General features: G+C 41.7%; 2 protein-coding genes across 16 annotated transcripts in view; one reads left to right on the forward strand and one right to left on the reverse strand.

Moving 5' to 3' along the window:
• Positions 1-15,393, reverse strand: part of ANO5 (anoctamin 5) — a 55,087-nt gene extending 39,694 nt beyond the window's left edge. For 5 of the 11 annotated variants that reach the window (XM_083838062.1, XM_083838063.1, XM_083838058.1 and 2 more), the window contains exons 1-3: positions 15,183-15,393; positions 5,379-5,423; positions 2,646-2,716 (exon numbers count right to left, since the gene is read on the reverse strand). In XM_083838062.1, coding sequence (XP_083694188.1) covers positions 2,646-2,716; positions 5,379-5,423; positions 15,183-15,243 — 177 coding nt within the window. In that variant the 5' untranslated portion in view covers positions 15,244-15,393. The remainder of the gene's footprint in view (positions 1-2,645; positions 2,717-5,378; positions 5,424-15,182) is intronic. The other 6 variants (XM_083838064.1, XM_083838060.1, XM_083838059.1 and 3 more) reach the window with 3 other exon arrangements.
• Positions 5,430-23,188, forward strand: part of LOC310900307 (uncharacterized protein) — a 178,942-nt gene continuing 161,183 nt past the window's right edge. For all 5 annotated transcript variants that reach the window (XR_014584992.1, XM_083838077.1, XM_083838078.1 and 2 more), the window contains exons 1-2: positions 5,430-13,618; positions 19,561-19,716. Coding sequence is in view for 4 of the 5 variants with exons in the window: in XM_083838077.1 (XP_083694203.1) it covers positions 19,677-19,716 (40 nt within the window). In the remaining variant the exon portion in view is untranslated. The remainder of the gene's footprint in view (positions 13,619-19,560; positions 19,717-23,188) is intronic.

The following is a 23,188-nucleotide window of genomic DNA, read 5'->3' on the forward strand; positions in this document are numbered from 1 at the left end:
TATGTACAGATTACTGTATAAACTGCAAAAGATAAAAATATGCCAGTGAACTATGGACGTTTTCTCTTTTCCATATTTGAAGCTAAATATCTTTTTGTCCTCTCCACTGCTAAACCAACGTCAAGGCCTTAGCTTTTTCTTCCAACTGCTGAGCAGAAGTATACTGTTATTTCAAGTTATGTTTTTTCTCTTCCAAAAGGAAAGACAATGCAAGCATACTCTAGCTGTGACCAGAATGTAATTTCAGGTAAATCTTTTCCATTAGTCTTTTTATGAATCAATTCCGTTTACGTTTTAAAATCACTGGAATTAAATCCTTTTAAGACTTCAAGTGCTAATACTTCCCAGTTGAAAGGGATATAAATTGAAGTCCATGCTTAAGTAACAAGACATTTACCCATCTGTCATCAGAGTAAATTTATAAAATAGAGAAATGCACTATTGGCCAAAACAAGAACAAAGCACATCCACCTGAGCTTAAAGGGGTCTTTGTAGAAAGAGGAGACAGCATGGGTTTTCTCACAGGCCAGGATTGATGACCCTACTCAGCTCCTACAGGAATGCATTAAGGATGACAAAGACAGGCTATCAACAAACTGAGGGAAAGGAAATTCTTCCAGTCTGTAGAGAAGAAAAGTGAAGTTGAGATGACATATCAAGATAAAGGATTAGCATTATAAGAAAAAAACCAAGGCTATCTTACTGTTGGAATCAATTCATGGAAATACTTTAAGGACAGACTTCACCTGGATATATATGACATTAATCATCAGGAACTAAGCCTGTCATGGCAGATAAGAGCACGAAATTGGGCAAGAAGATTAAAAGCAACTGTGTAACTTTATGCCACGTTAGTGCATAGAAAGCAAAAGTTTGGTAAATGAGACCATGTTAAGGGATGTGGTATAGGATGATGTGAAACACAGAGAAAGCGTTAACTTAAATGTAAGCAAGCATCAGATGACCAGCTGACCTGAAGAAACAAACTATCTAAAGCCAAGTATGCTGTCTCCTCTTAGAAGGAGAGAGTGGAAGAAAATTAAAGTCAACTACTCAGATGCTAGGACATTTGTTTGTGATACTTAAGAACAAATTAAGAAAAAATAATTGTGTAAGGAAGTAAAAAAGAGAAAAATGCAGCATGATTTTACCAACAGGAGATTCTGAGAGAATAACCAGACCTATTTTTCATAAGGAGACTACCCCCTGGACAAGAAAACCCTGAAGACCAAAGCCTCCTTTCCTATGAATCATAAATGTTCCACCTTTCAAAAAGGTTCAAATCCCATGCCCCTACACATAATGCTTCTCACACCCTTCCTCCCATGTTTCTTGTCTTTTCCCACAGCTGAAGTCATGTAGTGAATTCTTTCAGGCCCTGGTGAAATAGGTCATCTTCATCTAAACAGTGACACTCAACACGAACCCAGAATCAGCTCCAAACTGCTGCCTATCATAGTATGATGATTCATACGCTGTAACCTGAGATAGCGTCAGCCTGGGTTCAGTAAAGTGATTGATATTGTCTGCTCAAAACTTTTCCGGGAGAAAAAGATGTCCATCACACAATAGATGGAGAGGTACCAGACTACTAACAGTCTAACACTAAACTACTAACAGTACTAACACACTAACAGTCCTTTAAGGTGGAACTTGGTAGATTTATAAAAGCATTTGGATGATCGGGCTGCATGTGCTAGCAAGACAAACATCTGTGTAATGTAAGAACTTGGAGTTTAGTCTTGACAGGATCGTCTCTAAATTTGCCTCTTAAAAGTAGATGAGGAAATGTTTTATGCTTTCGAAGTTCAACAGAACTACATTTTGTAAACGTTCAATTCAACAGTATCATTTCTGGGGAATGCTTTCAGCCAACATAAGACACCATATTTCAACAGAGCAGCTATTTCTATTCTTACCTAAAAGTCTTCCTATGTTCCTTAAACATACAATAACAAAGAAGAAATCAGACAACAGAAATTAAAACACTAATTTCAAGATCATGTAATTTCAATATTCTTTTTAGATCCATTTCTTAACTGAAGAGTATCCGTACACCTGTATGTAAGATACTGCATACTTTATGTATTAAGCAATGAGGTACTGTGAAAAACAAGTAACTGATGCTTTTTGGATTGCCCAACTTTTGGGTTGCATTTCTTGCAAGAAAGAGGTATTCTTATAACTCTTCTAATTGGCTTTCTCATAAACAGCTGAATTATTAAAAAAGTACCTAGAGCACAGGAGTGTAAGAGTGCCTTGATTTCCTAGTAGCATAGCACGTAGTATAAAACCAAGTGTTGGGGTTGTGGAAGAGTATTATGCTTTTCCGATTACCAAAACACTGCGATATGTGATTCTTCTTTCAAGACTGACACTGGGAGCGCTGTTAAGCCCCATACTGTTCCACTACTGCTAGCTGTATTGTGTTGCAGTCTCTTACAAGACTCAGTGAATAGCAGCATTACTTGTTTGCTTTTGCTCCTTCAAAACACTGGAGAAAAAAAAAATGTGCATGGATAAAAATGTACATATGAGAGAATCTAACAGCAGTATTATTTTCCAAAACTAATTTCATCTTTCACAGTACTGTTCCCCTCTCTTTTTACCAACAGAGTGTTAATGCTACCTGTACTGTACCTTACCTCTGAGCTGCTTGGGACCTCTGATCCTGCAGTTGAAAGCGTTTCACATAAAGGTCCATTGCTTTCTTCCCCTAAAAATATTCAAAGAAACATTCATATAAGTACATGCCTTTTAAAATACCCTTGTATTTGAAAGTGAAGAGAAACTTGAAGGCACAGAGCTATGAACAAGCAAAAGCAATAGCTGGAAAGTGATATTCAGCTACATAAGACCTTCACAAATGATTTTTTGAAGGGATAAAGAACGCCCTGAGACACAAGACACTCAGCCTGTACCAACTGGCTGTAACCTCACAGTCACACAGTTCTAACTGTGACAAGCAAAATCCAGATGAATCACGTATTTGAGAGGATAAAATTCTTTCTTGCCTCAAATGTCCTATGAGTTACTGTCTAATGAGGGTCCAACACCTGGAGCTTTGCTGCCTTGTTTCTCAAAGTTCTGTTATCTCTGGGGTTGTTTGCTAGAAATTGTTTTCTGCTTCTAAGGGATTAACGGTACGATGGTAAAGCTCATGATTAAAGACACATAAAGGAGATATGATGTTAGAATCAAGAACATCAACTTAAGTTACCAAAGCTCGTTTAAAAAGTTCCTTAATTTTAACAGCAGCATTGAGCTCTGCCTTTCCCACAGAAAAGTCAGTCTGCCAAGGAGACTACTACTTAATGGTAACACGATAGGGGAAATTACGCTGAGCATCTTTAAATACCTAAATCATATTGAGAGGTTGGCTGGGTTTGTGGCTCTGAACCTCCTCTGTCAACAGTTTCCTCTGGAGATCAATTCCGAGCCCATAAGCTCAGCTCCTACTCTAAGCAGACTCTGTACACAGCCATCTCCTTGCTGATCAGACAGGGCAGTCATTTAAATAACTCTCCCGCCAATGGAAAAGGATAAGCGGTTTTGTAAACAGCTCATCACAGCCTACAGCAGGAATCTAATAAAGGTGCCTCTTTCTTCCAGAAGAGGATTTATCATGCTCCTCTCTCCGTCAAACAGCAAGGAAGCATCAATGGGTATAGCTCAGACCGGACAGAGTATCACAGCTTAGACCAGAGCACTTTCAGACAACTACAGTTACTTTATTCCTACAAATAACAGGAGCCTATGTTTTTTATTTGTTTAAAAACAACAACAAAGAGGCTGCAAATACTTCCTGTCAAAAATCACATCTGTGCAGAACAAAAAACATTCTTCAAAAGTTTTTAATAAACTACAGAGACAAAGAGAAAAAAATGCTCTCAAGCTGTATCTAAGCTTGCTTAGAAATAATGGTCTTTATGACTTTTAATCTTACATCTGATGTGATGAGAAACTGGGCAATGGTATATAATGATACATAACAGCAGAAACATCTTCGTTATACTAAACCTACAGTTGTTGCATGCTATTTCATTATGGAAAACATGCCAGCACAATCTGTATTTGTAGGTATCTTGTAGTTTGAAAAGGTTTACACACCTAGAGAAACACCTGCACACTGTTTGTATATGCTTACACACCTGTTTGTATATGCTGACAGAAGCATGGAGACCAACATTAAATCATGTGGAAGTAACTAATTTAGGCTCATTTTTCCTACCCAAATTTATCATAAATGCTAAAGGGACTATGCTCCAAGACAACATCAAACGCAGAAAAGGCATTAAGAAACAGCTTCAGCACAGAAGTGAACTCAGGTTACTTCCCAAACAGCACAAACGTTCAACACAAGAGAACCACAAGGCACAAAACAGGAGAATATCATAAGAATACCGCAGTCTTTACTCAAAAGACAGCCACTATCAAAATATCCAGAACAAATTGCTTGAGAAACTGTTTCTGCAAGGATATTCCTGGAGAGAGGCTCTACCTTGATACAGGGCTGTCTGTAAGCATATGCAAACTTGGCAGCTGCCTAGAACAGCTGAAACAAAAGAAAGGCAGCACCACCACGGCACTCTGGTGGCTGCTTTGCCCATCAGGCAGGAAAGCAGGTTGGCTGCTGCAGCTTTGGCTTAAGGTAGCAAACCCAGGGCCCAGAGGCAGACGGCCCAAGGGTTTCAGCACCCAACTTTCCATGGCAGCAGCAGCCTGGCACCTCATCCCCCGAGCCATGGCATTCAATTTGCCGGTGATGCTGAGAGGACTTGAACCGACTCCGCAGCCTACAACAGCTTTGGCGGTTGTATTTTCTGGATTATAATTTCTGTAGCTGTGAAAATTGAACCATGGGAACAAGCATGATTATGAACTTTCTTGGGAAATGCTCTTCTAGTAGCATAGCTAATAAACTTGTGAAAAGAAATCCTCTCGGTAGCTCTAATCTAGGGGAATAAAACTGAATTAACGCAGGTGCAGCACACAAGAAGGAAGAAAGAGGATGCAAAACATAAGCTGAGAAATACAACATACTTAAACGTTTGCTCCTTGAACAACATATAAGCAGGTTCCTAGACAGCAGTACAAGAAAATGCATGTCCATGTCATGTAGGAAGGTGTAAGGGAGCCACAACCCAGAACTGCAACAAGCACTATGAATGCAGATGCCAGGCTAGCGCGTAGCCAAGAGGATAAGTAAAAACCGACTTGTAAATCCCACTGCAAAAAAAATGGCCTGTGTGTGACATCAGCGATTCAAATAAACTGAAGTCTGATTTCCAAGAGGCTCTTGGAATTTTAAAAACAAAAAAAAGCAACAGAGGGCACAGACAAAAGGAAGGAAGGTGGGACGCTGGCTAGTACAATACCTTCTGACTGCAACAGCTTGAACTTGGTGAGAACCGCAATGTCATCTTTAAAAGGAAAAAACACTTCAGTAAGAACCAAAAGCCTTTTTAAGGACAATCCATTTCTAACATGAATCCATTTAATATGTCTCCTCCACCCTTTACAGTAAGGGCCCAATAACCAAACGAATGAACAAGCAGTGACAAAGGCCCGTGACCTAGGCAGAAAGCACACAGCAGGCTTCTCTTGAAACCTCTGCATTTGCCCTTTTGTCCAGGCACTTCATTGGGCAACAGAAGCAAGGATGTCACTTCCCCATATCAGCAGCAGGGAGGACATTAATAGTTTCCCCTAGCCAAGAAAATGCCTTTAAAACACATTCAAGAAATTGCATCCTCCTATCTAAAGGTGGAGTACAATGATACATACTGATAAAACCCCGATAAAACCAGCATTTTTAAGGGAACCGCCTCGTTCTTCAACACTCCATGCTCTACTTTACGTAAAAAGATCTAAAACCATCAGCACACCAAAAGGAATGACAACATCTGCTAAACATACACAGCCCTTCAAAATTCACTCGTACGAATTGTGGTCAGGCGTCGCGATTTTGTCTTTTTGTTCAAAATTAACCAGAGAACCACGCTATGATTATCAAGATCTATTAAAACAGTTTCAATGTTCATTCATATTACTGGTCTTTCAGAGGCATGCATGTCATATCTGAAGGAAATGTTGCTTTCCCTATGTTATTTTTGGTCTCCCACAGCCCTACAATTCTGTGCACAGCTATTTCTAATTCCGTAAACATATGCATCCTGGGAGTTGGACATGGCTGGAAATGAGTAAGCTTCCTATGCCTGTAATTTCGCAGTATTATTAACATACGCTATCCTAAACTATACCCGACCACAAGGGAATCTACTTATAAACTTGCAGTATGCCACCCTGAACAATTACAGACCACGTCTATGTCAATTACAGATCTGGATGATCAACAGTAACCCAAAACAGTTCACAGAAATCAACATTCAGAACTGGAGACTGGAGAATAGACTGGAGAATCCAACCATGACTGATTTGGCCTGTTAGGATAACTGTAGTCTGCTCCACACACACAGAAAAGTACTTTTACTAATGCAATCTTACTATTTCCATAACCAGCATGAAAAATGGCTTGGGGTGTAATGAACTGGTGAGTCATTCTGGAATAGTCCAAGTTTGTTCACAGTGCCTGAATCACTTCCTTTTTTCTACACGGCAAACCCAGCACTTTAGGAAAAATAATTGAAGCAATTTCATTCCGCGTTTGAACCTATTGGTTAAATGAAGTAGTTTACTATGATTAGTACTTAGGAATCAAAAAGCTGTCCTTCAAAACTTGTCTGTTCATTCCCTGATGAAGGACAAAAATCCCTGAACGGTCTGGACGCTGACATGCTTACAGTTTTTCAAAGGCACCACTGTAGCCACAATTTAGGGAAGCAAGCAATCTATTTGAGTATGACTGCAAGTCTAAGATCAGACGAATGGATGAAGACCACCTGCTTGACTGACCTGACTGTTCTGAGACAGTATGATAGGAAGTGGGAAATTCTCTTTGATTATACCGCTAATACGGATTTTATAAAACTAAAATTTAAAGTGACCCAAGGGAAAATAAACAGTTATTCACCTTTACCAAATAGCGAAAGAAAATTTTATTTCTGGATATCCTGAACATACCGTCTTAATAAAGCCCTGCCATTATTCAATATGCTTGCCTGTCTGATGGGACAATAGGAATCAATTTAAAAACATGGTTACATATTGCTAAATCAATATCGTATTTATGGCACCGTGTCCTGTGCTCCCACAAGATCGCCGTGGGATTAGTGCTGTAATTGTCAACTAGGACCTACTCTGACTGATTCCTGCTCTCAAGGAGTCTGATTCAGCAATGAATCACTAACAAAAATGCATACTGAAGATTACTGCTCCGAAATAACATCATTCATTCCACATAAGCTTTATAATGATTATTCTAAGTGCCTCCATATCTCAGAAAAGCATGGCTTTAAAATAACTTATTAACTAAATTTATGCGTATATTGACCAAATCCACCCTGTTGACAGGACACAACCCAGCTGTGCAGTGAAGCCTGACTCGCTGCGCCCTGCTTGCCTGGGATCACGCGCTGTAGGGGAATCACGGCACGACCCAACTAGACTCCCCAGCTCGATGACTGCATTGCCTGGGGGAACTGAGGTCCCACCTAGTCTGCTGGCTCCTGAGCAAGTTAAATAAACACTGTTACTTCACCTGGCATCATCCGAAGATTAACAACTGCACTCCTGAGCCAAAGATTCAATCTCATGGTTACGCTTCAAGTACTTTATACCCACTCAGGGCTGCTCCTTAAAATTTAAAACTATTCCTTAACAATGAAAACATTCGATTTTCCATAAACCCAAGATAATTTACTAGGAACATATTAAAAGAACTTCATGATCCCCATGGAAGAAAAAAATGCGTTCAATTATTACCTGCTTCATGGTCATATTAATTTACAACGTTTGTTTTATTATTAATGAGTGATTGCACAGAACGGGAATTTATCAACACATAGGTAGTAAAATAAAAAACAGCAGCATTTTAAACAGATGAATATATAGGAAAAAAATCAATGCTAACAATAACAATTTGGAAAAGATACAGTCCTTACTTCTACTCTAATTTTGACCGTGAGCCAGCTGTGTGCCCTGGTGGCCAAGAGGGCCAATGGGATCCTGGCATGCATTAAAAGGAGTGTGGCCAGCAGGTCAAGGGAGGTGATCCTCCCCCTCTACTCTGCCCTGGTCAGGCCTCACCTGGAGTTCTGTGTCCAGTTCTGGGCTCCCCGGTACAAAAAAGACAGGGAACTCCTGGAAAGAGTCCAGCGGAGGGCCACAAAGATGATACGGGGCCTGGAGCATCTTCCCTATGAGGAAAGGCTGAGAGACCTGGGTCTGTTCAGCCTGGAGAAAAGAAGACTGAGAGGGGATCTCATCAATGTTTATAAACACCTGAAGTGTGGCAAACAGAGGGATTTGTCCAACCTCTTTTCTGTGGTTTGTGGGGACAGGACAAAGGGCAATAGCCACAAAATGGAGCACAGGAAGTTCCACACCAACATGCGAAAGAACTTCTTCACGGTGAGGGTGACGGAGCACTGGAACAGGCTGCCCAGGGAGGCTGTGGAGTCTCCTTCTCCGGAGATATTCAAGGCCCGTCTGGACGCCTACCTGGGCAGCCTGCTCTAAGGAACCTGCTTTGGCAGGCGGTTGATCTCTCGAGGTTCCTTCCAACCCCTACAATTCTGTGATTCTGTGAATCTCTAGTATAGTAAATGTGTATTTTAAATCAGAACATCAGGTTTACTCCTAGCTGCCTTCCTTTTATAAAGACTATAAAACCTCCCCTTTTGATTAGAAGGGACTGGGTTAAAAAAATAAAAGTTGTGTAAATCTGTTTTAGCAAAAAACCACAAGCATAGTGTTGTAACAGAACTTGAATGACCCTTTCATGTGGTTAGGGCAATAACCACTACTGTATTGTAAGTCCTGTCTGTGCGAGTTCATCAAATGTGCTGTGAGCACCCAAGGTAGCATTTATACCTTTTGGGACCTATCATTTTGCAGAACGGTACATGCCAAGTGATTAATGGGTTCAAATGCAATTGAAAGAGAAAACCCAGACGAGCGATAGTTGGATAAAGTCAGGTATTTTTACATTGGGTTGCATTTAGGTGCATATAAGTGATGGGGAATAGGATGGCAAATAAACCTTAGAAAAGCAGGGTTAGTAAAATACCAGCCAGCAGAAGTCCTGGCAACTCGTGAAGGACTACGGCCGTGCCTGTTTGCACTTGGACTATTTATATGTCAAGGGCCATTTTTCATCAGCACTGACTGCAGAAGCGGACAAACAGCTCGAGCAACTGCTGTGCGCATACATGGAAATGGCAGGTGCGTGCCCCTCTCACTCCAGAAAAGAGGAAGAGAAGGCAACTGCCCTATTGCTTTCTGTCACAGCCCAAGAGCGGCAAGCACTTCAAAAGGTGCTACGTACAGACTTGCTTTCCTAGTGTTCCCAGAGGCCCCTTTAAAATCTCACAGCATTATTCATTAATGCACTGCTCCGACTTTCACTGAAATCATTGATTTAATAGTGAAGCAACGCAATCTCTCATTTCTTTCAGCATTCGCCATGCACTAGAAGCAGCAGGGGGCCCAACACACTGCTTGCTCTATTGACGGGCATTACGTTCCCACCCTTGCACAAGAAATCTTCTGTAGAGACTGCAAGAGAAAAGCAACATGTCAACAGGGAGCTCAAAATGGGGCAATAGTGGGAAAACAGAGCGGGGACTGGATTCGCAAAAGTGAGGAACATATATGACTTGTATTTACTCAGTGAGTATTTACTAAGCAAGTAAAAAGCACACCACAAAGAAACAGGCCTTGCTGTCCGCTGGCAGGATTCCTCAGCTGCTTGTGACCTGGACACTTCATTTCAGACACTGGGCAGCTTCCCCACCCCATTTCCCACCAACCAACAAAATGAGCAGGGCAACAGACCAGGGCTGCTGGCACTTAGGGTTTCTGATGTAAGCATCAGCTAATGAACGGGACCCAAGTAAGCCAAGACAACTAACTAGCCAGTGGCCTCAAAAACACATCTGTTTGACATTACTTGTCCACATGGTATATTTCTAGCACACTGTAAATTGGGCAAATATAGGCTCTCTGATTTCCTACCAGATAATTAAGAAAAGCCTTTGGAATAACAAACCCCAGGGCCTTTTCTAATATAGGGTTAGCGTGGAAAATTAAAGGTCTGCATGGTGAGCCCTACCCACATGGCTTGCTGGCATTCTGCTGCCTTGCCAAAAGCCTCAGATTTCACGTTTACCCTTGGGAGCCAGCTAAGTAAGGTCACGTGGGATTTCCAGTTAGAAAACTGCATTTCACCTTAAGATACTCTCACTTCCCCAAAAAATGCATTTGGAACTTCATTAGCTCTCTTGGTCATCATCCTGTTTGTTTTGCTTGGATCTCCTGATACAGTCAGAACCGTCCTCCTCAGTCCCTTCCTGATGCAGTGTGAAAAGAGTAATCCCAGCACACCCTTGGATGTATTCGAACTACATATAAATAGATTCTGAACCCTTTACTGGATTACCACAATACTGAATTAACTTAGGTAGGGAATTAAGCTATTTTCTCAGCCGTTCTAGAGAAATACCCTTAAGCAGATATTTACGTTGCATCCCTCGCCCTGCCCAGATTGGTGAATTCAGAATGGTATTAGGTTACGTTACCAAAGGTAATTACTGATTGCCATGCTCCTCAGAGCACTCAGTTCTCAGCACTGATTCCAAACGCCTGCCTTATTCTAGGCCCACAGCAGCAACTTGTCTGCTAGCATACCTCTTCTTGGCATGCATCCAGCTAAAGCAAGGAGCACGTGTTAACAGTCATAGGTCCACGCAGGAGGTTCATCACGGAAAAACGTCTGTGTCTACTGTATAATCCAAGTAGCCAAGTCCCAATCTGGAGTCAACCCCACCCCTCCAAGAATTATTAGTCCTCAAAAACAACTCCTGACATATTATTCAGCTTTCTGCAGATTGCTAACACCTCAAAACCCTTTACAGAACTGTAATTGCAAGAAGCATCCCTAGCAATACGACACAAATAAAATTCATCCCCGTGGTACATTTATACACATGCACTTGTGGAAAAACTACCCCCAACCATAACTACTAGTAGTACAGAGGTACTGCTAGATAGCAAAGCACAACCTCTGCAATCGTATTGCTCTTCAGTTCCACCCCCAGATAACAATAAAACAACACAGAAAAGTTCACTGCATTACTACCTTGCCACATAATGTGAAAAGGTGCCAAGTGGTGTTGTGTGCCAGATCATGTTTCCAATACTTTTGGAATATGTTTGTATTAGGTGACCTGTACGTCTCCTCCATGTGCATACATGCACAACACACAAATTAGTATACAGACAGTAAGCACGAACAATTTCTTTTGATGAAATATCTGCCAACAGTTTTCTGAGCCTAATTTTAAATGTCCATTTTCAGCAGAACCCTTACATCTTATCTGAGTTTTTTCCTTGAGTCTCAGTAATTATTAATGACTTGTACATAGCTGTTGAGGTGCTCTTCCAATTTAGGATAGTTATCTCATTTCTGTGGAGTACAGACTTCTCTCAAACAACAAAACCCTGCATTTCAACTAAGCTCTCTGTTCGTACAGGTGCTGACTAATGCCAGGCAGATTGCATTTATCTGTACAATAAAAGTTGGAAAAGCAAACTAACTTTGAATTTTGTTTAGTAACTTGAGAATTACCTATAAAAACTTTCCGGTGTACAATATCAGACTCGGGTCATAAAATTTCATGGACCAGCAACAGACTGGCAAGCCTCCAACTGTAGACGTACTTTCATAATTTTGAATTTTAGTCAGATCTAAAGCCTATTTCTTATTAAAAAAAGAAAGACACAAAGCAAAATCCTATGCATTGGAAACCTGCCTTTCAATGAGTCCCGTAAAGGTGAAGCAGTGACCCTGTTTTATATAAAGGCTAAACAGCATTGGCCTGAGATGGCAGAACCAGTTCAGTTCTCTCTTCCAGTTGACAGAGTTCAGCTGTATTCCCCAGCTCTCAGAAAAGTGGCCTGAACATCCCACATAATTGCCAGTGGGTTAAGAAGGCAGGCGAGAGCACTTAATGCTCCCTTTGGAGCTGCTCCACTTTGCCAGTCAGAAAAAGTTGACAAAAGTGACTTTACTCTCACACGCAGGGTCATGAACTAAAAGAAAAGTGTTAGGTCTCATTCACCAGTCCAAGGGCAAATCATTGTAACTTTTTTTTCTTTTTTTTCAAGTTGACAATCACTGGGTGAAATTCCTATTTAACCCCACTCCACTACAGTGGTTAAAGTTTGCAGTTTTTAATTAAAAGCACTACAGCAAAATAGCTTTTTGCGTGCACTAAGATACAAGGCAATATTGTGCAAGCTATGGGGATCTGTTCCAAAAAGCAAACTTGCCTACCACAAACTGTAATTTTCTTTTAAAACGAGGTTTACCTTTTGGATACCCAACACATATTTAAACTGTGCCCCTGCAGGGACACAGCTCAGGCAGTAAAGAAATTCCACAAGAAATTCTACACATTGGTTGGCAGGGCTAATGGAGTATCGCCTCACCTGCCTTTTATATTCTCAACTATGCCCAAATTTCTTGGAGCTTTTATTTCATTACCTGCGAATACATTTTCAAACAGTTTTTGTATTAATACATCTTCCACTTTAGTCCAGTGGGAGCATGATAACCCATCTTTGTTTCTACAAATTGACTGGAAATTATTACATACATATCTTCAGTAATTAAAGACAGATGTAGTTTTGAACATAGGCCTACGTTTTGATTTTAAATTGCTAATATAAATCATAAATTCAATTAAATAAACAACATGCTCTTAAACACTAGTAACATTTGGTCCCAAATAGCGATGCATTACCAGAAGTCAACACTGTCACAAGCACTTTTTGGAAGTCACACCATCAGCTTCTCCTGGTATTTCGGTACCTTTCTCGGAGGGACCACAGGCAAGATGACCAACCACCTCGGTGAGCATTACAATTTAAAACAGTCAGGTAAATCTTAGAAAGATGAGCCATGGCTTTGGTCCACTCCCCTGCTACTGAAGGGGAACATGAATAATCTTTCTGCCTTGCAGAGGAAAAGCCTGGTTTGGCCTCCCCACACAGGTTCCATGTTCTTGTAGAACCACACATATGAAGGCAGCACAGCTCAAAACACGGCACTGAGCCAATTGCGAGCTTCCCGAACATCTGCGGTCTTGGGGTGTATTCCCCAACAGAGATACTGTAGCGTGAGCATCTCATGCAGGAAAAATAACGCTGAACAACAGCATAGACAAAGAAATATTCCTAACAACAAACTATGGTGTTCTTCTTTTGATACTTATATTTGATTGTTCCAAGTTCACTTCCCTTTTTTTTTTTTTTTTTTTAATATTTAGGTGGATGCCACACAGCTTCAACAAAAAGCAAAATCACACACTTGAAAGTGGAAGTTATTACCTCATACTGGTGTAACTCAACAGGAAGCCAGAAAACTTCCTTCAAGGTAGAAGATTTGGCATGTGAACTCCAGACAGACTGCACACTCAACTAGCTGCTGCTGCTGGTAAGTTGCTTTTCATTCCCCTGACTTGTTCTTCAGCATTCAAGTTTAATGAAAGGCTGTAGTAAACTAGAACGAAGTGCACGTGTGCTCCCCAGATATTAATGTGTCTTTAAGGAAAAGACGCAGCACTTATTTATTCTTCTGCCTTGTTCCGATTTACTCACACAGACCCTACTGTGTGAGCAGACATCAGGCAGCTATGGCTTGAAGCCTGTGTAAGGCCACCTTCTCCTTCAGAGCACTAAGCATATGTTTAGATCTTTGAGATGTCCCAGTGGTAATATATACATATTGATAGCTTTTGTAGGCCATAACTGAAGGAAGACCTCATTTATTTTAAACCAAAGACTTTTATTGGGACAACCAATTAACAAACTTGTAAAAGTCTACTCAGCCCATATGAAATTATTTTTCCGTTTTAGGAAAGTATTTGATTAAAAAGTGAATTGAACTGGTACATGATTTTGGATGCACGGTTATGTGCTACTGTACAGTATAAGCTAATAAGTCATCCTTGTTCACTGAAACCCCTTACATTCAGCGTTTATGACTAAAAAGAAACCAAAAAAGCCCCACAAGATGCTCATGGGAAAAATGAGAGCTACAGGATTCAGTTTACATACCAGACTTCCAACATCACTCCCTACACAGTTACCACACGTTCTGTAACTATTTTTCCATCCCAAGCTCCGCCAGCCGAGCAGCCCCCGGTCAGCGCCGCAGCCCAGGTCGAGCACTTCTGGGCCGTGACTCCGGCCTCCATGCAGGGCTGGGATAACAGCTGGCAGGCTGGGAGGCTGCCATACCCCGCCTGCTCCGACCCCGCAGCCAGACTGCCAGCTCAGGGGCCTTCCTCGAGGAAGGCCAAGGCTGGGCTGGGCTGGCACAGCTGGGACATCACCGCCGCTGTCACCGCAACTGGCTGCTTCTGGGCAAGTTTTGCACTCATCGTTTGCTGCCAGCTCTCTGAAACAAATCAGTCAAGTATTTTGAAACCTGAGAGTGTACACTGTTGCTTAAGCTGTTTAAAATGGTATTACGTTTTATTTTTTCCTAAAACAAACGCTGTCATCAAGCTCACGAAGGAGAAGAGACAGCTGCCAAGCCCGGCACGGATCCAAAGGTGGTGCTTCCCTCCTGCGGGGGCTGCACCTTTGCGGCTGCTGCCAAAGCATGGCTCCCACCAACTTTTCCTAGGCCAAAGGGTCGTGGGGTTTATTTAGGGCGTGCGAGTTTTCAGGATGTTGCTGCATTACCGCACCGCCAGCTCCGGCTCGGCGCTGCCCACCCGCTCGGCACTCGCAGCCCGGCGCCGGGCTCGCAGGGCCCCGCCAGCTGCCGGCCAGGTGCGGCGGGCGCTGCCCGGCCGAGCCGCGGCTCTCGCCTCCCGCCCGCTCCCAGCCCCAGCCGGGGAGCCCCGGCAGGGCCCGGCCCCTCAGCGCCAGGCCCCGGCAGCGGAACGGGGCAGGCGGCTGCATCCCGCCCGGCCCGGCCCGGCCCTGCCCTGCCCAGCCCGGCGGGCACGGAGCCTCGGAGCGGCCGCTCCCGCCCCGCGGGCACCTACCGTCGGCGGACGGGGCCATCTCGATGAGGGTCTCGCTCGCCTTCCTGCCCAGGCGGTTCATGGCGGCTCGCCTTCCCCGCGCTCCTCCCGGCCCCTGCTCGCCCTCGCCGGGCGCTAGCCGCCTCCCGGAGCGGAGCGGAGCGGTGCGGTGCGGTGGGGAGCAGACCGGGGTGAGTCAGGGGGCGGGCGGGCGGCCATGCATGCGCACTGCCCGCGGGGCGGGGCGGCCGCCGCCCGGGGAAGCCGGGGCTCCATGGCGGGGGCTCCCTGACGGGGCGGAGGGGGACGCGGCCCGGCCGCTCCCCATACTATCACCCCCACCTCAGCCTTTGGCCCTCGAAGGCCGCCCTGCGCCTTCCCCGCACATTTGGAAAGACAAATGGTCATTTGTCGATTTAGATACAGCAGTGGGGCTGTCTTTGTTTCTGGGTCTTTTATCATAACGTATCTTTTATGAGAGAAGTTGAAGGAAGTGTGATAGAGTAACATTCACTTCAGGGGGTTCTCGTTTTTTCTCGCTGGGGAGGAAAGCTGGCCCTCCTGGTCCTGCCGCAGGGGTGGCAGAACAGCACGCTGCTCCTCACCTCTGCTGGATCAGGCACTAAAAGGTATCACTGTCGGCTGTCCTGACTGTGGATTCACAGCAGTGCTAGTAAAAGCGTTGTTTTGGCTAGCTGTCCTTGGGTCTTCGAAGTCATAGGTGAGAGAGACAGAAATAAGAACAAACCCTGAGGAAGGGAAAACAGGGCATGGAAAGGTGGCAGATGAAACTCAAGTCTTTCCGTCTGGGTGTTGGATCAAGAGAGAAAAGCAACACCAGTTTGGCCCTGGTCCCTCGGTCTGGCCCAGCCTGCTTTGGCCTCCCTCAGGGGCTCCAAACCAGGCCTCTCCCCACACCCCCACAGAAGGCTCCGGTGGCGGCTGCTGCGCGCTGCCCTGGAACTGCTGTCATCTTTATGTCCCTAACAGCCCCATCTTCTCATACCTTCAGTAACTAGGGGTAGTTTCCGATGCGCTGTTTGTCCAATACACTGGTTTCACATATTTTTTATTCGTTTGCACTCCCTCAGGGCAGATCTTGAGGCCTTTTTACCGATTAACTTTTTTGTTTATTTGGCGTGTACTGACAATATAACAATTGTATGCAACAAACATACAAGGTTTTGTTACTTGAGCAACTAGCATGCAACACCAGTTTCATGGAAGATTTCTCAATCCTAAAGTTAATCAAGTCAAGCAAGTCCCTCAGTTAAGGTGCTGGGCCTGCACTCCAGTCTACGTATGGTATTAGGCCTTTATTTTTACTGTATGGCATTACTGCTTTGAGAAGTATATTTTTAGTCAGGGGCGAGACCTAAAAACATATCTGGTTTCTTTCCAAAGTCTGAAATGTTTAGTTTGTTTTTTAATCTCTGTACTGGGAGCAAAGCCTGCAGAAATGGCATGCTAAGTGAGAAGCATTTAAACAACTTGTAACAGCATACAATTCACTAGGTCAGAATGTTCAATTTAAAAGCTGTGTTTTCTAGGCCCTTAATTTTATCAGAGCTTTAAATATAGGATAAATGCTTTTATGCCCGTAGAAGATGCAATTAGAGTTCCACCATTTAACAAGAGCCAGAAACAGCAAGAATTTCTGTGGCCATGGCTAGGTTTTGCCTTCTAATTGCATGCTTTCTCTTCCCAGCTCCACCCAGCATGTGTGGCAGTGAAGCCGACCATATCTAAAGCTATGTAGGTACTCCAAAGATGATTTTGCAGATCTCTGTAATTGGTCAGGTTCGTGGTTTCCTGAAGCACTGAATTTGTGTAAATTACACAGTGGCTTATGTCAGAGACAGGACAGAAATCTGTTCCCCCAGGAGATACAAAAGGCCTTGTGTCCGTAGCAGGCACACAGGAGGTATATGCAGTACCCAGCATTTAGCTTTCTTGGATATCCTGAGTTTAAGCAGCCATTGTCTTACTCAGGGGCTTCAGAGTATGCCAAAGTGATCTAGGACCAAACTTCCTACAAAAAGCACAGGCCTTTCTCACTCTCACCTTACATTTTCACTGACGTTCGTAAGGCAGCGAGTCAGGTCAACCTACTAAGCTGACCTTTTTTTTTTTTTTTTTTTTTTTTTTTTTTTTGCGGGTTTTCAGTTCTGTGACTCATTGCAAGCAACAGGTACTGCTAACACAGAGACCGAAATGGGGTACCACACAGTGGCAGAACTAATTTATTCCTTAAATATCAAGACAACCAGGAATGCCATTGTATTTCTGCTTTCGGTGGTCTGGGGTTCAAACACTGTTTCTAATACCGTGTATATATAAAACAAAAAATAAAAATAGTAGAAGACTTTAGGTGTAGTTAATGTGCATTTCCAGAAATTGCTAGCAGTGATTATGCTTAGGATGCTCAGCAGCAAAATGTAATTTTTAACTGTGTGCACTAAAGGTGAGCAGATAATTTGTAGCCCTTCTTTTATTCTTAGCCCTTATAAAGGCTTTTTCAAAAGCATGGAACTGGTTTAGGAGCCATCGTATTTTCAAACTTAGTTAAGTGCAGAAAATTGGGAGGACTGGAGGGCCAGATTTTAAAGATATCTCTGCTTCCATCATTGTCTTAGATAAGTACCCCATAACCTGTTCAAAAGCACAATTTTCATTCTGAGATCCTAGCTTTTGAAAGTCCTGTTAGAGGACTAAATCTTTTGGCGCCCAAGCATCTTTGAAATATATGGCCTAAATAGAAATAGATGAAATATATGGTCCTAAATCATGATAAAAATAAAGCTTTTGTGTATAGCAGTTAAATGCTTTGAAAAAAAAAAAAAAAAAAAAACTATTATTTACCCACCATGAAGGAATATAATATAGAGAGTTTTGTTTGTTTGTTTGTTTTTACCACTTGGGGATCTATAAGCTGTTAAGATGCCATGTGCTTTCAGGATTCTATATGCACATATACATCCCTGTCACAGTCTCAGAAGGTGCAGTAACTTTCTGCCATGGAAAATGTGTATTGTGCATACTCCTTTTGTTTAGAAAAGTTTTGTATATATTCAGTTTTAGTAAGTTCTCACGTCAGACTGCGAGCGTAAGTCTGAAACAGATAGAGTAAGAAAACACAAGTTTGAAACAGATACAGTAAGAAAAGGTAAAGCATCGTATCTCCTTCCCAGTCTCTTCAGTCTGCAACCCATGGAGCGTTGCTTTGCTGTAAGGTTTCAGTTCACACAGATTGCATCCCAGAAGCCGATGTTGCCACCTCCCTCCACTTCTTCAAGCAATTAAACGTCTTTGAGGCTTTCCAAGTTGAAGAGCCAACCAGTTTCTTTCCCTGTCTTTGAATTAGCCCTTTAGAATATAAATAATAGTCTCATTTGGAAAGAAATTAATCTTCTAGAGACCAGTAGAGCCAGATATCAAAGAGCTTTAGAAAGATAAAGTTGAACTCAGATGGAAGTTAGGTGCTCAAATCCAACATTACAATAATCAAAACTCCCATTTGGTTGCTACTTGCTATTGTAACTTTCATAGGCTTTTTTTTTTTTTTTAATGCTGCCAGAACGGAAGCATGATACCTCTTTCTCGGGCAGTAACATCAGTTACAGCTTCAACACTTGCCTGGGATGCTGGAGCTCACAGACCAGTTACTGTGACTGAAGGGGATTTGACCTCTCCTAATGCAGTGCCACGCCACCAACCTGTAGGCTGTGTTAGGTATGGTGAACGACTGAGGAGCAAAGCAGGACACAGGGATGATGAGTGAAGTACCTTACACTCTTCTGTTACAGTTGCCACAGTAAAGAAAGGAATGTAGTAGCCCCTGATCTCAGAGAAAGCCTGAGGGAGATTTTTACTGTCTGGAGATTCAGTCTGGGTTCCCTAAACTTTTCCTGCATTTTACTCAGAGGTTGTTTGATATCTGACTCTCTCCTTGCACCATATGCAGTTCTTCAGGCTAAACTCCAGGGTCAGGCACCTAGGAAATACAGAAATGCTTGCTGATGGAACAGGCATTTGAATTTGCATATGAAGACAGCTAATTCTATTTGCATGCTGCCTTGCAACCTTAAAAATCATCAGGAAATGGTAAAGATAAGAGGCTGCCATAAACAGTTCCGGTGTTAGGTGGCAGAATGTAAGCAATTCTTAAAGAAAGTTTGACATAGTATGCAAAAGTACTTAGTTACTGCATTTTCTCTTACTTCACACTTCTCAGTTAGTCAGCTGTTTGTACTAAGTGGCGCAGGCAAGAGTAACACCTACAATACCTAAACAAACAGATATCTCTGCGGACTACAATCTACTTTTTCCTTGAGCCGAGTTACAGCAAATTTACAATAGCAGAGCTAAAATCAACTGTCTGGTTTGTTCTCTACCCTAGGGCAAGGAAACCAAATGGGTGTGGTCCCAGCTAAGCCCAGCCACATCTCTGCAGGGTGCTGACTGCTCTGGGAGGAGGAAAGCATGAAACAGGAACAATAGTTCTGTGTCCTTTGCATGAGTAACAGATGTTTTGAAAGAGCTGCAAGAGATCAAGGTAATCTTAACAGAAAGCTGTATTTTGGTGTTTTAACAGAAGCCCGTATCCCATTTCACACACAAACACACATTTTAGTTCTGTCATTTTGCAGTTGCACTCCAATAACTGGATTCCCCAGTTCACAGCTGCTATCAAAGCCTTCTTGAAATAACTCAAAGAAACCACAAAAAAGACCACAAGGAAAAAATTGCATTGTTATGTACTGGGGAGTAGAGAGAATCCATCTCTTTCATGCTGCTAGAGACTTTATAAGGATACCCTAATACGCAAAAAATCTATTCATTAACTATGTGTGAGGTGTGATTCTTCACTCTTGTTGTGTCTCCGCGGATATAGTTCCATTGATTTTACTAAACTGCTCCTAAAAAGATGAGCGGAGATCAGTATTTCATTCTGATCAGTTGTGCAGATAGGTGCGTTCATATAAAGGATTACTGAATGCAGTAGGGATGGGATAAGGCTACTTCATCAGTTCTGGCACTTAAATGACAATGTTAATTTAAGGACATTTTAGTAAGTTCCTACGTGCTTTCTAGCGAAATCATCCATTTTCTCTCTCTTGCTATTATAGATAGTTTTCCGGGGTTTAGTGCCCTCTTGTGGTAATAGTGTTTTCTCCTGTGAAACTAGATATGCTGACACCTCGTGCTTCTTTTTTTTTTTTTTTTTTTCTTTTAGTTTTCTCTGCATCAGTTGATTACCCCTTGGTGATAAATGGATAAAATTAAGTGAAATTATATATATATATTATTTTTTAAACACGGAGGGTTGTGGATGGAGTAAACGAGGAGGCTGATGTGTGAAAACGAGAGCACTGAAATATTGCAGGGAGCTAAGTAGCTCTAGCAAAAATATTGGAAACTTTAGTTCAGTTCAGTGTGCATTAATCAGCTTAGACAGTAAAGCAGAACTGAATTATAAAGGTACCATAAAATTAAGAGAGCAAAATATTGCAGTTTTGGATGAGATAAAATGTAATCTCTCACAAATTTTTCAACACACCTTTTAATGACTTGTACATCTCTCATATGTGCCCATTTTTAGCTGTTCTTGGTTACCTATTTTATTGCAGATTTACACAAATATATAAAGAGATTAGCAGCTATATAAAAAAAATACTAGAAAAATATAAGCCCTTCTATATGGTGATTAATAAGGCAGGATATTCAAGCACAAATTATTAGCTGACAGGCTGCTGAGAATAATAGAAATAATGCTACAAGTGATTGCCTAATCCTGTGGACAGTATTGAATGAATGTGTTCTTCTCTTCTGTTTACAAAATTCCTTGTGAAGAACAATAGAAGTTACTGTGTAAGCTTTAAAAAAATGTTTCACTTTTGCTGTTATAAATTATATTTAAATTCTGCATATTTGGTAGATTTACACCTAATTTTCAATGCTTCTGTTTAATGTTGTGCACATGCACAGTGCCCTAAAAAACAACTTGAGCAACCTCTTACATCAAATGATCAAACTGCATCTTCTCTTTTCAGACCATCTCCTTGGGTATGCTCCACAGTTTAGTTCTAGTCCCTTGGCTGAAGATTTCCACCCTGATCAAACTGTGCAGTGAGCTGCTAGTTCTTGTTTGTTGCAACCTTTCAGTTTCCTTTTGTACTCATTTTCACAGCTTTTCTGTGCAACTGTGTGAGATACACAGTAAAATGTTTCCAGCCCTTCCCCAGTCTCTAGCTCAAGCTGCTTCCTACACCAAATCCTGTCTGAAAAATGTGTTACTTATCTCCCCACCCAGGGGAACCCTTGTGCAAAGTTGTCAGGGCTGCCCCAGCTGGCCTGTCCATCCTAGTCACAGCACAGGCTGAGCATATAGATGTTACGTGCGCTCCGTGAACATGATAAGCATCCAGGAGCAGCAGGAGTGGTGCAACACACGGGTACTCTCAGCCACCTCAAACATAACAGGAATGATCAGGCAAAAAGAAAAGTGACAAAGTGAAGTGGAAAAGATGTATCTAAAAATCATTACTTTGAAGTATAAATAGTAAGATGAAATCAATATAATTAAAAATTTATGTACACATTCTAAGCAGGAAGTAGCAGAGACTGACGAAAAGTGAAAAAAAAAAGTCAAAGCAATAAATAAGAAAGATATCAAATTGAAACTTTCATTGTTTGGAAAGTATTATATTTTAAATTTCGGGGGAATGGAGGAAACCTCTCAAAAGGCAAGGTGCTACTGTGTTCCCTCTGGCTTCTAATAGGCCTATGAGGGCCAACCATAAAATATTTTAATGCTGTTTAGCTCTGGCTTCAAGTAGGAAAACTGAAGTGTAAAAATAGCAAGTGTGAATAGCAAATAGGCCAGTGCAGAGTTCAGTAATTTCGGTACAGCAAATCTGATATTTGAACACTTTTTCTGTAGCTGTCTCTTAGAATGTTAATTCTACTTTCCTATTAAACTGTTGAATTCATAAGAAGAGCTCTGTCATCTCTAATAAAAGTCAAATCTGTTTTCTTGAGATCATTGCTATTGTCTGTAATACAGTTCTTCTTATGAATTGTATATTGTATTTTTTATCAGAAGACAAACTAGTTGTGACTTCTAACTCTGTCCTCTTGGATAATCATTCCAAGTACTTAGTATATTTAGAAGAATACTCCCCTACTGCAAATATATATTAGTAGATCTATTTTTAAAATATTTCAGGAACTTCCATTGCATTTTTTCTTTTCAAGACAAGTCTTTAGGTCTAGAATAAACTTTCCTTTTCTCGGATCAAACTTGTTCCTTGATTTTCTCAGTTTTCCAGCACAATCATACTTAGCTTCTCAAAGGTATAGTTTATCTTTCACAGTTTTAAATTGAGCATGATCAAGAACTGAACTAGTATAAAATGCACTTTTTGGCCTGGATTTTAAAAGCAGTTAATTGCATGAAGACTCAGTGATCATAATATCTTCATGCCCTTCCTGAGTTAGTGAAGAAGCTCCAGCATCAGGATATGCAAGTGTAGTGGTCTTGCTTTGAATTGCCGCGTGCCTTGCCTCATTAGTTCTAACGTGCATTAGAGAAATGAATGTGACTTTAAATAGGAGGGTAGCACTGGCTTTTCCCGATCCACTCCTACATTAAGCAAGTCAAGTGATGCCACTTCATTTTTCAGTTCAGAGCACTTCTTCATGTTTTGATAGAAGTTTTGAATAATAATACTAATATGAATGCCAAGGTCATTTACTCTTTAATTTTCAGTGATCTTGGGTACTAGAATCAAAACCTTGTGCAGTAACTGTAAATACAACTATTCTCAGTCCATTTTTGCATGACTTCCTGCTAAAACTTGTCTGCCTCAAGTTAATAGAGTGGACTTCAGTTAATCTGTTAAAATTCTTGTGTTTCATAAAAATCAGCCTTTTAGTAATAGGTCTGTGGTTTCTGACGTGATTTAATTTTTCTGAGTCTGACATCTCGAGAACTAAAATAGAATGACAATTTTTAAAACTGTCAG

This window comes from Anser anser, assembly GCF_964211835.1.
Source record: "Anser anser genome assembly, chromosome: 5".
Taxonomy (NCBI): Eukaryota; Metazoa; Chordata; class Aves; order Anseriformes; family Anatidae; genus Anser; species Anser anser.